The sequence below is a fragment of the Heterodontus francisci genome, chromosome 20 (assembly GCF_036365525.1).
Source record: "Heterodontus francisci isolate sHetFra1 chromosome 20, sHetFra1.hap1, whole genome shotgun sequence".
NCBI classification, from domain to species: domain Eukaryota; kingdom Metazoa; phylum Chordata; class Chondrichthyes; order Heterodontiformes; family Heterodontidae; genus Heterodontus; species Heterodontus francisci.
The window spans coordinates 13,379,358-13,395,713 of record NC_090390.1 but is presented as its reverse complement, the minus strand read 5'-3'; the positions used below and the strand labels follow the sequence as shown (position 1 = coordinate 13,395,713).

General features: G+C 44.5%; 1 protein-coding gene across 2 annotated transcripts in view; it reads left to right on the top strand.

The window, feature by feature from the left end:
- LOC137380494 (hexokinase-1-like) overlaps positions 1–16,008 on the top strand; it is a 447,865-nt gene extending 431,857 nt beyond the window's left edge. For both annotated transcript variants that reach the window (XM_068052395.1, XM_068052396.1), the window contains exon 18: positions 15,350–16,008. In XM_068052395.1, the coding sequence (XP_067908496.1) occupies positions 15,350–15,476 (127 nt within the window). In that variant the 3' untranslated portion in view covers positions 15,477–16,008. The remainder of the gene's footprint in view (positions 1–15,349) is intronic.
- The last annotated feature ends 348 nt before the right edge of the window (positions 16,009–16,356 follow it).

The following is a 16,356-nucleotide window of genomic DNA, read 5'->3' as shown; positions in this document are numbered from 1 at the left end:
TTGTAACGTAATTTAGTAAGGATTTAATAAGTATTTATTTTTAATTAATTTATTAATTAGTGCTAGAAATGTCAGTTAGAGGGGTAAAGTGCTTCACCTGTGAGATGTGGGAGGTCCGTGACGCTTCCAGCGTTCCAGACAACTACATCTGCAGGAAGTGTACCCAATTGCAGCTCCTCACAGACGGCATGGATCGGTTGGAGCAGCAATTGGATGCACTTAGGAGCATGCAGGTTCCAGAAAGCATCATAGACAGGAGTTTCAGAGACATGGTTACACCCAAGGTGCAGGGAGATAGATGGGTGACCTCTAGAAGGGGCAGGCAGTCAGTGCAGGAATCCCCTGTGGCTGTCCCCCTCTCTAACAAGTATACTGTTTTGGATACTGTTGGGGGGGGTGGCCTATCAGGGGAAAACAACAGCAGCAGACAGAGCAGTGGCACCACGGCTGGCTCTGTTGTTCAGCAGGGAGGGACAAAGCGCAGAAGAGCAATAGTTATAGGGGACTCTATAGTCAGGGGCACAGATAGGTGCTTCTGTGGACGTGAAAGAGACTCCAGGATGGTATGTTGCCTCCCTGGAGAAAGGGTCAAGGATGTCTCTGAACGGGCAGGGGGCATTCTGAAGGTGGAGGGTGAACAGCCAGAGGTTGTGGTACACATTGGTACCAATGACATAGGCAGGAAGAGAGACGAGGTCCTGCAGGGGGAGTTTAGGGAGTTAGGTAGTAAGTTAAAAAACAGGACCTCTAGGGTTGTAATCTCGGGATTACTCCCTGCGCCACTAGTGAGGCTAGAAATAGGAAGATAGTGCAGCTAAACACGTGGCTAAACAGCTGGTGTAGGAGGGAGGATTTCAGATATCTGGATCATTGGGATCTCTTCCGGGACAGGTGGGACCTGTACAAGAAGGACAGGTTGCATCCAAACTGGAGGGGCACAAATATCCTTGCTGCGAGGTTTGCTAGCGTCACTTGGGAGGGTTTAAACTAGTGTGGCAGGGGGTGGGAACCAGAGCAGTAGGTCAGCAGGTGAAATAACTGAGGGGGAACTAGTGAATAAGGCCAGTAAGACTGAGAGGAAGAGCAGGCAGGGAGATGTTGCTGAGCACAGTGGGACTGGTGGTCTGAAGTGCATTTGTTTCAATGCGAGCAGTATAACAGGTAAGGCAGATGAATTTAGAGCTTGGATTAGTACTTGGAACTATGATGTTGTTGCTATTACAGACACTTGGATGAGGGAAGGACAGGATTGGCAGCTAAATGTTCCAGGATTTAGAAGCTTCAGGCGGGATAGAGGGGGATGTAAAAGGGGTGGGGAAGTTGCATTACTGGTTAAGGAGAATATCACAGATGGACTGCGGGAGGACACCTCGGAGGGGTCATGCAGCGAGGCAATATGGGTGGAGCTCAGGAATAGGAAGGATGCAGTCACAATGTTGGGGGTTTTTTTACAGGCCTCCCAACAGCCAGCGGGAGGTAGAGGAGCAGATATGTAGACAGATTTTGGAAAGATGTAAAGGTAACAGGGTTGTTGTGGTGGGTGATTTTAACTTCCCCTATATTGACTGGGACTCACTTAGTGCTCGGGGCTTGGATGGGGCAGAATTTGTAAGGAGCATCCAGGAGGGCTTCTTGAAACAATATGTAGATAGTCCAACTAGGGAAGGGGCCGTACTGGACCTGGTATTGGGGAATGAGCCCAGCCAGGTGGTTGAAGTTTCAGTAGGGGAGCATTTCGGGAACAGTTACCATAATTCCGTAAGTTTTAAGGTACTTGTGGATAAGGATAAGAGTAGTCCTTGGGTGAAGGTGCTAAATTGGGGGAAGGCTAATTATAACAATATTAGGCAGGAACTGAAGAATTTAGATTGGGGGCGGCTGTTTGAGGGTAAAGTAACATCTGACATGTGGGAGTCTTTCAAACATCAGTTGATTAGAATCCAGGACCGACATGTTCCTGTGAGGATGAAGGACAAGTTTTGCAAGTTTCGGGAACCTTGGATAACGAGGGATATTGTGAGCCTAGTCAAAAAGAAAAAGGAAGCATTTGTAAGAGCTGGAAGGCTGGGAACAGACAAAGCCCTTGAGGAATATAAAGAAAGTAGGAAGGAACTTAAACAAGGAGTCAGGAGGGCGAAAATGGGTCATGAAAAGTCATTGGCAAACTGGATTAAGGAGAATCCCAAGGCTTTTTATACGTCTATAAAGAGCAAGAGGGTAGCCAGGGAAAGGGTTGGCTCACTCAAGGACAGAGGAGGGAATCTATGCGTGGAGCCAGAGGAAATGGTCAAGGTAATAAATGAGTACTTTGAATCAGTATTCACCAAAGAGAAGGACTTGATGGATGATGAGTCTAGGGAAGGGTGTGTAGATAGTCTGGGTCATGTCGATATCAAAAAGGAGGAGGTGTTGGGTGTCTTGAAAAACATTAAGGTAGATAAGTCCCCAGGGCCTGATGGGATCTACCCCAGAATACTCAGGGAGGCAAGGGAAGAAATTGCTGGGGCCTTGACAGAAAACTTTGTATCCTCATTGGCTACAGGTGAGGTCCCAGAGGACTGGAGAATAGCCAATGTTGTTCCTTTGCTTAAGAAGGGTAGCAAGGATAATCATTAGCCTTACGTCAGTGGTAGGGAAATCATTGGAGAGGATTCTTCGGGACAGGATTTACTCCCATTTGGAAACAAATGGACTTATTAGCAAGAGGCAGCATGGTTTTGTGAAGGGGAGGTCGTGTCTCACTAACTTGATCGAGTTTTTTGAGGAAGTGACGAAGATGATTGATGAAGGAAGGGCAGTGGATGTTGTCTACATGGACTTCAGTTAAGCCTTTGACAAGGTCCCTCATGGCGACTGGTACAAAAGGTGAAATCACACGGGATCAGAGGTGAGTTGGCAAGATGGATACAGAACTGGCTCGGTCATAGAAGACAGAGTGCCTGGAACTTGCTGCCGGGGGAGGTGGTGGAAGCAGGTACGATAGCAACGTTTAAGAGGCATCTTGACAAATACATGAATAGGATGGGAATAGAGGGATATGGACCCCGGAAGTGCAGAGGCCACAGTCAGAAATTATGCTTTAAGGAAAGGAAAACTGAAATATGTAAAGTAATTAAACCCATTGAGAGAAATGGAAAATGGATGGATGAAACATTAGACCTGAAGAACAGGTTAGGGTGTGTGGCCCAAATAAGTGTTCTTTATACAAACACACTGAATATAATGAACAAATGGAATAAAATTGCAGACGGAAATTTAACTTGAAGGTTAAGACATGGTAGCTATTACTGAGACATGGCTGCAAGATAGTGTCACGGGCTTGAATTTGTTTTTTCTCCCCGATTAAAAAAAAAAGTGTGCCTTTAAGACTGTTAAAAAGCGGTGCACCTTTAAGGGAGGAGACCATCATGGAGAGACAGTGCACCACTGCTGCATTTTGGTTACCAAGCAACAGCAGCAGAGAGAGAGAGAGAGAGGGAGAGGTCACATGGTATGGTGTGTCCATTTTGACTGCGTGGGGAGCTAGCAGAAATCCGTTTAAAGCTGTTGGTTCTGTGAGCTTTTTCCAGCGAGGCGATCTGGAGAAAGGAGTTGCCCTGTTCTCTCTCTTTAGAACATTCTACAAGGCTACAAACCAAATTAATTCCACGGTAAATAAGAAAAGCTTTGCTTTCTTAAGAAATTATTTGTATTGCTGTGCTTATCACAGAAGGAACTGTGAATGCTACTGTAGCCAAACTGTTTGCCTATCAAGAACCAAATATTTTCATCAAATTCATAGAGTGATACAGCACTGAAACAGGCCCTTCGGCCCACCGAGTCTGTGCTGACCATCAACCACCCATTTATATGAATCCTACATTAATCCCATATTCTCTACCACATCCCCACAATTCTCTTACCTACACTCGGGGCAATTTACAATGGCCAAATTACCTATCAACCTGCAAGTCTTTGGCTGTGGGAGGAAACCAGAGCACCCAACAGAAACACACGTGGTCACAGGGAGACCTTGCAAACTCTGCACAGGTAGTATCCAGAATTGAACCCAGGTCGCTGAAGCTGTGAGGCTGCAGTGCTAACCACAGCACCACTCATTCAAGTTAAGACTTCAAGTGAACTTTGATTATCTTCACATCAGAAGACCTCAGTCACCAGGAACGTAAAATGCAAAAAACTTACTTATTTTATTATCAAGGGACAGCTAATTTTTTAAAAAGCTCTACCTTTAAACCCGGACCACTGTTCTTTTTGAATGTATGGGCGTGAATGTGGGAGTTATTTTAACTTAAATTGTTATAAGATTTTTAGACATAGGTTTATCTTAATAGTGTTTAAGATTTAGGTTTTTTCAATAAATAGTTAATTTGTTGTCTGAAGATACCTGGTTTGGTCTCTTTCATTCTGGGGATACTAGAGTGCTAATTTGGCAGTTTTTCTGATTTTGGTAAAAATTAATAAATATGATACGACCAGTGGGGTGACGGCACTGAATTAACAGTGTATCACTCCCGCCGTAGTCATAATATATTTAATGCCACTACCAAACGCATCTTCCCCTCCCCTCTCCTGTCAGCATTCCGAAGGGATCGATCCCTCTGTGACATCCTGGTCCACTCCTCCATTATCCCCAACACCTCGTCCCCTTCCCACGGCACCTTCCCATGCAATCACAGGAGGTGTAATACCTGCACTTTTACCTTCTCTCTCCTCACTATCCAAGGCCCCAAACACTCCTTTCAGGTGCAACAGCAATTTACTTGTGCTTCCTTCAATTTAGTACACTGTATTCGCTGCTCACAATGTGGTCTTCTCTACATTGGGGAGACCAAACGCAGATTGGGTGACCGCTTTGCGGAACACCTCCACTCAGTCTGAAAGCATGACTCCGAGCTTCCGGTTGCTCGCCATTTCAACAACCCCCTGCGCTCATGCTTACATTTCTGTCCTGGGCTTGCTGCAGTGTTCCAGTGAACATCAACGCAAAGTCAAGGAAAAGCATCTCATTTACCGATTAGGCACGCTACAGCCTGCTGGACTGAACATTGTTTTCAGTTATTTTTTATTTTTCCTCTTTATTTTATTTTTCTTACTATCTGCCTTCCACAGTTTTTTTTCATATTTGTGCTTTGGGCCAGAGCTGTTCATTTTCTGTCCATTAACGCCCTCTCTGCACTAACCCTTTGTCTTTCAACACATCATTAACGCACCATTTGCCTTAGCTCCATGACCTTCTGGCCAATTATTCTCTGTGACCCTGTCCTATCAACACCTTCACTTTTGTTATCTCTTGCCCCACTCCTGCTTTATTTGCTGAAAACCTATTACATTTCTAACCTTTACCAGTTCTGATGAAGGGTCACTGACTGGAAATGTTAACTCTGCTTCTCTCTCCACAGATGCCACCAGACCTGCTGAGTATTTCCAGAATTTCTTGTTTTATTTCAGATTTCCAGCATCTGCATTTTTTGCTTTTATATTTAATTGGGGGCTCGTCCGGGATCAGGATCATATTTAATTAGGCGGCTCGTGTCTAGGATCAGAATCAGACTAATTGGGGAGCTCGTGTTTGGAATCATATTAATTATTTGTCTCTGGGATAACACATAAATTGGGGTCTTGCTTCTGGCATCATATTAATTGCTGTCACGTCTGGGATCATATTAATTGGAAACTCGATTGTTGGGATCCAAATCTAATGCCAATTATGAAAATAAAAGGAATCAGGTTTCTTGTATAATAAGGTACAGTCTGTACCATTGTAATGGCATTAGCAGTTGCAGCAGAGTTTCTGGGTAAGGCAAATGTATCCCTCAGTAACTTGATAACTTTAACTTTAACTAAGAATAAACTAAAAGAATTTGCAGCAAAATTGGGATTCAAATTGGAATCAGGTGCCAAAAAAGTAGTGATAATTGACCTAATAGCCCAACATCTGGAATTAGAAGAAGAAGACGACGAGGAACAAGACAATCGTAGGTCAGAGAATGAATGATGGGACTGAACTAACAGTGCGTTGCTCTCGCCATGGTCATAACACCAGTTAGGACTGGAAACTAAATATCTCAGGTTATAAGATCTAAGATTGAAAGGTTGGGAAAATGAGGGAAGGGTAGCCTTACTGATTAAGGATGAAACCAATTCAATTATAAGAGAGGATATAATGAAAGGCAAGCAGGCAGTGGAGACTAAATGGTTCAGAATTAAGAAATAGAAAAGTATTTAGTGTGTGTAGGCCCCCTGGTCGCAGCAGCTGTGAAGTGGAAAATTGTATAAATGCAGAGATTAGACAAGCATGTAGTAAAGGCAGGGTGATTTTAATGAGGATTTTAATTTTCATATTGATTGGGATAAGCAGACTAGCACATGTTAGAAAGGCTGTGAATTTCTTCAGTGTGTTCAGGATAGTTTTCTGCAACAATGACCGCAATTTTTCACCCTCTCACCCCAGGAGCAGGCTGGGAGCCGGTGAAGTGTAGGATCGGTGGGATAGAAGGGGATGCCGTGCCCATCACCCACCTGCCTCCACTGGTATTTTACCAGCAGCAGGGGAGATGGCGGGCAGCCTGCTTGCCCTTAGGTCAGGTGACTAATAGCCACTTAAGGGCTTCTTCCCACCACTGCTTGTATTTTACCAGCAGCAGATGGGCACTTCGCCACCTGGGAAGACGCAGTGAGTAAAATCTGGCGACTTCCCCAAGGCCTCATTGGGTGGGGATCGTTACTGAGCCGGCACCCTGTGCCTCACAGAGGGCATCACCAGCGGCAAGTGCTGTCCCTGCTTGAAGACCCCCCCCCCTTCCCTCGTGATCGACACCCCCACCCTTGCCAGGATCTGCCTGATTGGCCTCAACGAACCCCGATGCCACTTACCTGCACTCTGGTTCTCCTCGATGGCTGCTACTCCGGGGACTGCTACAGTCCCACTAGTGGCCACTGCTTCCTGTGGTGCTGCTGAGACTGAAGAGCTGCCTGCTCTCTGATTGGCTGGCAACTCTTGCTGCCTCAGTGGAGTGGAAGCATGACTGCAGGTAGTTATCAAATGCAGTCATGGCTTCCGGGGCCAGTGGAGGCGAGCTCACCCCGACTTTCCAGCCAGTGGGTGGGGCCGCTGTCTCCACTTTAAATTCAGGCCTAGAACCAACAGGGGCATTCCATATTATAATTATAATGAGTTAGTTATAATGAGCTAATAGCGATTATAATGTTAGTGAATTTAACATTGTGTTTCAAAGGGAGAAACACAAAGCAGTGACTAAAAGTCTAGATTTAGGTAAGGCTGACTTCAATGTGATGACAGAGAGACTGTCCACAGTAAACTGAGCAAGCCTGTTAATGGGTAAAACAACAGCAAATGAGATCTTCAAAAAAGAATGTAATGTGATAGATAGCTAGTTTAATCCCCCTAAGGGCCAAGAGCTTTACTTGCTCAAAAAAAGGGCAATGGGCAACTGAAGCGATAAGAGACAATATAAAACCAGAAGAAAATTCATTCAAGAATGCAAACAAAAGCACAGATACTGGTGAATGGGAAAGATACAAAGAGTAGAAAAGGGTGACAAAAGAGCTACAAAAAGGAGTATGAAAATAAACTTGCAAGGGATTTCAAAATCAACATGAAAACATTTACAATTACATTAAGAAAAAGAGAAGCAATGTGGTCACTTAGAAAACGGTGATGTTATCAATGAAAATAAGGAAATGGTGGACATGCTAAATAATTACTTTGCTTCAGTGTTTACGGTAGAGCAAGAGGTCAACATGCCAGACATCCCAAGGAGGCTGTTATTGAATCAGGGACAGGGACTCACCAAAATTAATGTAGATAATAGTCACAGGGAAATTAATGGCATTAGAGAGTGACAAACCCCTTAGATCAAATGGTTTCCATCTCAGGGTTTTAAAGGAAGTAGGTGAGAATTGTAATATTACTGATTCCTGACCCCCTCCCACCCCTGCTGCAATTTTATGCGAGGTGGCAGTGGCGAGAAATAGCCCACCTGCCCCAGGCCGATCAAGGCCCCTAAGTGGCCAATTAACTGGCACTTAAGGGCCTCTGCTCACCGCCGTGGGTATTTTACCTCTTGGCAGGCGGTGAAACCAGGTGACCTTTTTGTGGGCTGGGGGCCGGGGAGGGGGGAGCGCCCTCCTGATCAGGCACCCTGTGCCCCACGGAGGGCCGCTCCCGATGCCCCAACCGTCCCCAGCGCACAGCACTCCCCCTACCCCCCCTAACTGACCCACCTTGCCTTGCAGGGGCCTAACTGATTGACCCCGGCAAGGCCCTAAAAACTTATCTTAATTCCAGGGCCTTCCTTCATCTTCCTGGTGTTGGTTGGGTGTTATCTCAGCAGTGGCCATCGCTCCCAGGCCCAGCAGAGGCGGCCTCACCACCGACTTTTCGGCCAGTGGACTGGGCCTCCTGCTCAATTAAATATTCCATCCAGAGGATATGGATAATGGGCAGGCACTCTAATTGGCAGCATATAACTAGGGGTGTCCCGCAAGGATCTGTGCTGGTGCCTCAACTATTTACCATATTTACTAGCGACTGAGATGATGGGATAGAAATCTATACATCCGAATTTGCCGATGACACAAAGATAGGCAGCATTGTAAGCAACGTAGATGGAAGCACCAAATTTCAGAGTTATTATTAAGTGAATGGGCAAAACTGTGGCAAATGGACTTCAATGTAGACAAAGTGAGGTCATCCACTTTGGACCTAAAATGGATAGAACAGAGTATTTTGTAAATGCTTAAAAGCCGGAGGTCCAAAGAGACTTGGGATCCAGGTACACAGATCATTAAAATGTCATGAATAGGTGCAGAAAATAATCAAAAAGGTTAATAGGATACTGGCCTTTATATCTACAGGACTGAAATACAAAGGAGTGGAAGTTACGTTACAGCTATATAAAGGCCTGGTTAGACCACACCTGGTGTGCTGTGAGCAATTCCAGACAGCACACCTTGGGAAGGATACATTGGCCTTGGAGGGAGCACAGTGTAGATTTACCAGAACGATACCTGGACCTGAAGGGTTAAATTACAAACTAGGGTTGTATTCCCTGGAATGCAGAAGGTTAAGGGGTGATGTGATCAAAGTTTTCAAGATATCACAATATTTCTGTTGGTTGGGGAGTCTAGGTCGAGGCTATGTAGTCTAAACGTTAGAGCCAGACTTTTCAGGTTTTTAATTGCTCATTGTTTGCTGTGTCTTCAGCTGCCTAAACTCTGGAATTCTCTCTCCAACTCTCTACCTCTATTTATTTATTTATTTAGAGATACAGCACTGAAACAGGCCCTTCGGCCCATCGAGTCTGTGCCAACCAAGAACCACCCATTTATACTAACCCTACAGTAATCCCATATTCCCTACCACCTACCTACACTAGGGGCAATTTACAATGGCCAATTTACCTATCACCTGCAAGTTTTTGGCTGTGGGAGGAAACCCGGCGAAAACCCACGCGGTCACAGGGAGAACTTGCAAACTCTGCACAGGCAGTACCCAGAATTGAACCCGGGTCCCTGGAGCTGTGAGGCTGCGGTGCTAACCACTGCGCCACTGTGCCACCCACAGTGCCGCCACTGTGCCGCCCTCTCTTTCCTGCTTTAAGACGCTCTTTAAAATCTGCCACTTTGAGCAAGCTTTTGGTCACCTGACTTAATATCTCCTTATGTGGCTCAGAGTCATATTTCGTTTGATAATGCTCCTGTGACATGCCTTGGGATGTTTGACTATGTTAATGACATGATATAAATGCAAGTTGTTGCTGGTTTCTTTGAGTATAAAACTGCGTGAACTATGGATTCGCAGCATAAAAGTGACCACAAATTGGCAGCCCTATTCAGAGAGTTGGTGTGATAAATAGAAATATACACCACCACAGAGGCATATACATTGTTGAGACTAAAGTTTAAGGTACGTTATGGTGGACTGCTTAGAAGGAGCCTTACTCTGTATTTAACCTACTCTGTATCTGCCCTGGGAGTATTTGATTGGACAGTGTAGAGGGAGATTTACTCTATAATTAACCCATTCTGTATCTGTCCTGTGAGTATTTCCCAGCTACAACACAGGACTACATGCATACTAAACAGCAGAAACAGCATGCTATGGACAGAGCTAAGCAATGCCACAACTGACAGATCAGGTCAAACATCTGCAGTTCTGCTACATCCAGTCATGAATGGTGGAGGACAATTAAACAACTAACCAGAGGAGGAGGCTCAACAGATATCCTCATTCTCAATGAGGGCGAAGACCAACATGTCAGTGCAAAAGACAAGGCTGAAGCATTTGCAGCCATCTTCAGCCAGAAGTCCTGGGTGGATGATCCATCTCGGCCTCCTCCTGAGGTCCCCAGAATCACAGATGCCAGTCCACAGTCAATTCAATTCACTCCATATAATATCAAGAAATGGCAGAGCACACTGGAAACAGTAAACACTATGGGCCCTGACAACATCCTGGTTGTAGTGCTAAAGACTTGTGCTTCAGAGCTAAGTGTGCCCCTAGCCAAGTGGTCCCATTACAGCTGCAACACTGCCATTTACCCGACAATTTGGAAAATTGCCCGGGTATATCCTTTCCACAACAAACAGAATAAATCCAATTTGGCCAATTACTGCCCCATCAGTCTACACTCAATCATCAGCAAAATGTTGGAAGGTATCATTGACAGTGCTATCAAGCAGCAATAAACTGCTCACTGATGCTCAGTTTGGATTCTGCCAGGGCCACTCAGCTCCTGACCTCATTACAACCTTGGTCCAAACATGGACAAAAGAGCTGAATTCAAGAGGTGAGGTGAGATTGACTGCCTTTGATATTGAGGCAGCATTTGACTGAGAGTGGCATCAAGGAGCCCTAGCAAAACTGGAGTCAATGGGAATCGGGGGAAAACTCTCCACTGATTGGAGTCATACCTAGCACAAAGGAAGATGGTTGTGGTTGTTGGAGGCCCATCATCTCATCCCCAGGATATCACTGCAGGAGTTCCTCAGGGTAGTGTCCTGGGCCCAACCACCTTCAGCTGCTTCATCAATGACCTTCCCTCCATCATAAGGTCAGAAGTGGGGATGTTTGCTGATGATTGCACAGTTCATTGTAGCATTTGCAACTCCTCAGATACTGATAGAGTCCCTGCCAGCATGTAGCAAGACTTAGACATTTTCAGGTTTGGGCAGTTAAGTGACAAGTAACATTGGTGCCATACAAGTGCCAGGCAATGACCATCTCCAACAAAAGAGAATCTAGCCATCTCTCCATATCCCACGATGAGCATCCTGGGTGGGGGTTACCATTGATCAGAAACTTAACTGGACCAGCCATATATGTACAGTGGCTATAAGAGCAGATCAGAGACTGGGAATTCTGTGGCAAGTAACCCACCTCCTGATTCCCCAAAGCCTGTCCACCATCTACAAGGCACAAATCAGGAGTGCAACGAAATACTCTCTACTTATCTGGATGGGTGCAGCTCCAGCAACACTCAAGAAGCTCAACACCATCCAGGACAAAGCAGCCCACTTGATTGGCACCCCATCCACCACCTTCAACATTCACTCCCTCCACCACTGGCGCACAGTAATATCAATGTGTACCATCTACAAGAGGCACTGCAGCAACTTGCCAAGCCTCCTTCTGTTGTCTGATTACCTTTAACAGTGATATCCCATTAAGATCTTAGTATGCTAATGAGCTAAGTACCAGGATACAGTCATGTGACTCAGAGCCAGAGTCACTCTGCAATTGGAACACCCAGAGTAAGGTTCTGTAAATAGTTAGCTCTGTACTGTATATAATATTTAGCTGTAATAACCTGTTTGAGATCTTCAACCAACTGCATCCACGCATGTCATTTATGTTGCATCAGACAACAAAAAGAACTCATTACACTTTCAACAGCATCTTCCAAATCCAGGACTCCTTCCACCTAAAAGAAAAAGGTAAGCAGATGCATGGGAACACCACCACTCAAGTTCCCCTCCAAGTCACATACCATCCTGACTTGGAAATATATCAAGATTCATTCACTGTTGCTGAGTTAAAATCCTGGAGTGCCCTCCCTAACAGCACTGTGGCTATACCAACACCACATGGACTGCATCGGTTCAAGTCGGTGGCTCATCAGCATCTTCTCAACGGCAATTAGGAATGGGCAATTAGGGATTGCCAGCAACGCTCACATCCCATGAACAAATAAAAAAAAATTGATGGGCACAATGTAGAGGGATCTTTATAATTAACTCAGGCTAACCTGATCTGGATACTGTGTGGTCTTGTTGTTGAACAGGCAGCAGCAAAACGTATGTATTTCTTCATAATGATGTACAGGTCCGATATCCAAAATCCGGCACCCTCGGGACCAAGGCTGTGCAGGATTCCAGATTTTCCCAGATTTTGGACAATAAAATTGGTAGCCTATCCTAGACCAAAATCAATGAATAAGAGATACATGTAAATGAAATAAAGTATGAAAAATAATGAATAATAATGTATTGATGAATGAACTGATGCAAAAAAAAGTATCCACCACCACCCTCCCCCTCTTGACTGAACTGGTTCTCACATTGAACAACTTAACTTTCAACACCACTCAGTTCCTTCAAATAAAAGCTTTGCTATGGGTACCCGTATGGGTCCTAGTTTTGCCTGTCTTTTTATGGGGTGTGTCGAACATTCCTTGTTCCAGTCCTACTCAGGCCCCCTCCCTCAAATGTTTTTCAGGTACATTGATGACTGTACTGGTGCTGTTTCCTGCTCTCGCCCCAAACTGGAAAACTTCATCAACTTTGCTTCAAATTTCAACCGTTCTCTCACCTTGCCATGGTCAATCTCTGACACTTCCCTTCCTCAACTTCTCTGCCTCCATCTCTGGGGATAGACTGTCCACTAATATTCATTATAAGCCCACCGACTCCCATGGCTACCTTGCCTAAACTTGCTCACACCTTGCTTCCTGTGAGAACTCCATTCCATTCTTCCAATTTCTCCACTTCTGACGCATCTCTTCTGATGATGCAACCTTCCCCCTCCCTCCCAGAACTGCAGCAGGGTTCCCCTTGTCCTCACTTTCCATCCCACCAGCCTACACATCCAAAGGATCATCCTCTGCCATTTCCACCACCTCCAGCATGATGCCGCCACCAAATGCATCTTCCCCTCCTCTCCCGTCAGCATTCCAAAGGGATTGTTCCCTCCGCGACACCCTGGTCCACTCTTCCATTACCCCCGACACCTTGTCCCCTTCCCACAGCACCTTCCCATGCAATCGCGGGAGGCGTAATACCTCGGCACAGTGGCGCAGTGGTTAGCACCGCAGCCTCACAGCTCCAGCGACCCGGGTTCAATTCTGGGTACTGCCTGTGTGGAGTTTGCAAGTTCTCCCTGTGTCTGCGTGGGTTTCCTCCGGGTGCTCCGGTTTCCTCCCACAGCCAAAGACTTGCAGGTTGATAGGTAAATTGGCCATTATAAATTGCCCTTAGTAGGGGGAATATAGGGATAGGTGAGGATGTGGTAGGAATATGGGATTAGTGTAGGATTAGTATAAATGGGTGGTTAATGGTCGGCACAGACTCGGTGAGCCGAAGGGCCTGTTTCAGTGCTGTATCTCTAAATCTAAATCTATCAAAACCTGCCCATTTACCTCCTCTCTCCTCACCATCCAAGGCCCAAAACACTCCTTTCAGATGAAGCAGTGATTTACTTGTACTTCCTTCAATGGAGTATACTGTATTCGCTGCTCAGTGTGGTTGCCTGTACATTGGTGATACCAAACGCAGATTGGGTGACCGCTTTTCGGAACAGCTCCACTCAGTCCAAAAGCATTACCCCGAGCTTCCGGTTGCTTGCCAATTCAACACACCCCCTTGCTCGCATGGCCATATTTCTGTCTTTGGCTTTCTGCACTGTTCCAGTGAAATCAACACAAGCTCGAGGAACAGCACCTCATTTTCCAATTAGGCACGCTACAGTTTTCCGGACTGAACATTGAGTTCAATAATTTCAGAGCATGACTGACTTTTTTTATTATTTCATTTTATTTTGTTTTACCATTCATTTTACCATATGCCTGCCTTAAACTTGGCTTTTCATATTTGTACTTTTGGACAGAGCTGTTCATTATTCTGTCATTAACACTCTCTCTGCACTAATGCTTTGTTTTTCACCACACCATAAGCACTCCCTTTGCTTTTGCCCCATGACTTCCTTATTAGTTAATCTCTCCTGCCCTCTGTCCTATCACACACCTCCCTTTTTTGTTCTCTTCCACCACCCCCCCACCCCGCCCCCCCCCCCATCCCCACTTCAGTTGCTTAAAACCTATTACATTTCTAACCTTTGCCAGTTTTGATGAAAGGTCACAGACCTGAAACGTTAACTCTCTTTCTCTCTCCAGATGCTGCCTGACCTGCTGACTATTTCCAGCACTTTCTGTTTGTACTTCAAAAAAAAGTATCCTTGACCTAAAGAATTTCAAAGGTTCAGAATTTTTATTCAGTAACTTAAACTGTCGCAATAAAAAAACTCCATATCTTGCTGCAATGGTAATGAAAAACACCATCTGCAGGTGTTTTAAACATTTAAATACTCTGAATCTAAGTTCAGTGAGCACAGAAGTGGCCACAGGTTCAGTGATAAACTGGCTTTACAAGCTTAGCTGTTCTTTAGTCTTGCCTTTAGAGGATCCTGTTCTACAAAATGGGCTTTGACTATTTTCAAAAATGTCCGGTTTCCGGACAGCTGGAATTTGGATATGAGACCTGTACTAATAAAATTTGGTTTACAGAAATGAAATGTTTGAAATCTGAGAATGGGATTTTGTTAGCATTTCAGGTTGCGATGAAAGGTCACAACCTGAAATAGTAACTCTCTTTCTCTCTCCTCAGATGCTGCCTGACCTGCATTTTCTGGTTCTGTTTCAGATTTCCAGCATCTGCAATCTTTTGCTTTTGAATGGGATTTTGTTAGCTAGTTTTGTAATTAGGGAAAAAGAGGCATTTTATTGCTTTGCATTAAAAGAGGTATTTCAATGCTGAGTGTGCAAATTGGAGAAATGATCCATTCTAACGGTGATTTTTACCCAGCTTGGTACAACACAAAAATATTCATTAGGTGGGGGGAGTGAATTGAAAATCAGAGGTATCGTTTAACATAGAGTGTTTCTACACACATTATTTTCATAGAAATTGACATTATCCTGTATACTATTTTATGAAAGTTGTTAATCATGACTTTATTAAAGTAGTTCACACTGGAATTTCAAATACTCCTCTCCTTGCTTTCCCAGAGAAGACTTTTCATGGTTTTCCTTACAAGAATTTATTTCTCTTTCAGTTTTTCCACAATCTTGCAAAACACGGTGAAGGACCTGGCTCCAAAATGTAAAGTGAATTTCATGCTTTCTGAAGATGGCAGTGGGAAAGGCGCAGCCCTCGTTGCTGCGACAGAAATGAATAGATAAACTAGGTTGTCAATCATACCCACTTATTGCACATGCTATGGGGACTGGGAACATTATGTTATCAGCTGATCAATTCTGTGTCGATAACTATTATTCAGAATGGAATTTTGAAAATATAAATGTGTTTATAGTATAATTTTGCAAATCACTTCACCTACAATTCCCTAATTTTGGGATTTACCAATATGGCCACTGGAGGAAATTGCCAATGAAGAGTGCTACAAGTAATCAATTTTAGTTTCAAAATTATCAACCAAAAATACTAATCAATAAAAGACCAGTGGGTCACAGAAAGCAAAGCCTGAATACTTCTGTAACTGGCTCCTGACTCAGTTGTTTTTAGTTAAAATTATGGAGCCCCAGCCAGAATAGAGTGGCAAAAGGCAGAATTATAATTACTTTGACATTTACTGAAACAGTTCAAATCACGCTCTTTATAGGTCAGTAAAAGGCCTGCCTGGGTATGTTTCATATTAGCGTACAATGCTGAAGCTTCTGCAAACGTGGTCATTAAACAGATGATATTACTATATATGCTAGCAAAGATGCCTGCTTTGTCTAATGAAGGGTCATCAACCTGAAATATTAACTCCGTTTTCTCTCCACAGATGCTGCTGGACTGTTGATTATTTCCAGCATTTTCTGTTTTTATCCAAGAGACAGTGCCTGACAGTGTAGCACTGAAGTGTCAGCCTAGATTCTGTATTCAAATCTCTGGAGTGGGGCTTGAACTTACAAACTTCTGATTCTGACTACTACCGAGCCATGGTTCACCTCTGGAAGGACAGGGTGTGATTATATGGAGCTAGAATATCAAATCAGTTCAGAGCGATAGAGAAGTGTTATAGTCTTGGATCTGCACTAGATAGAGCCTCAGGCT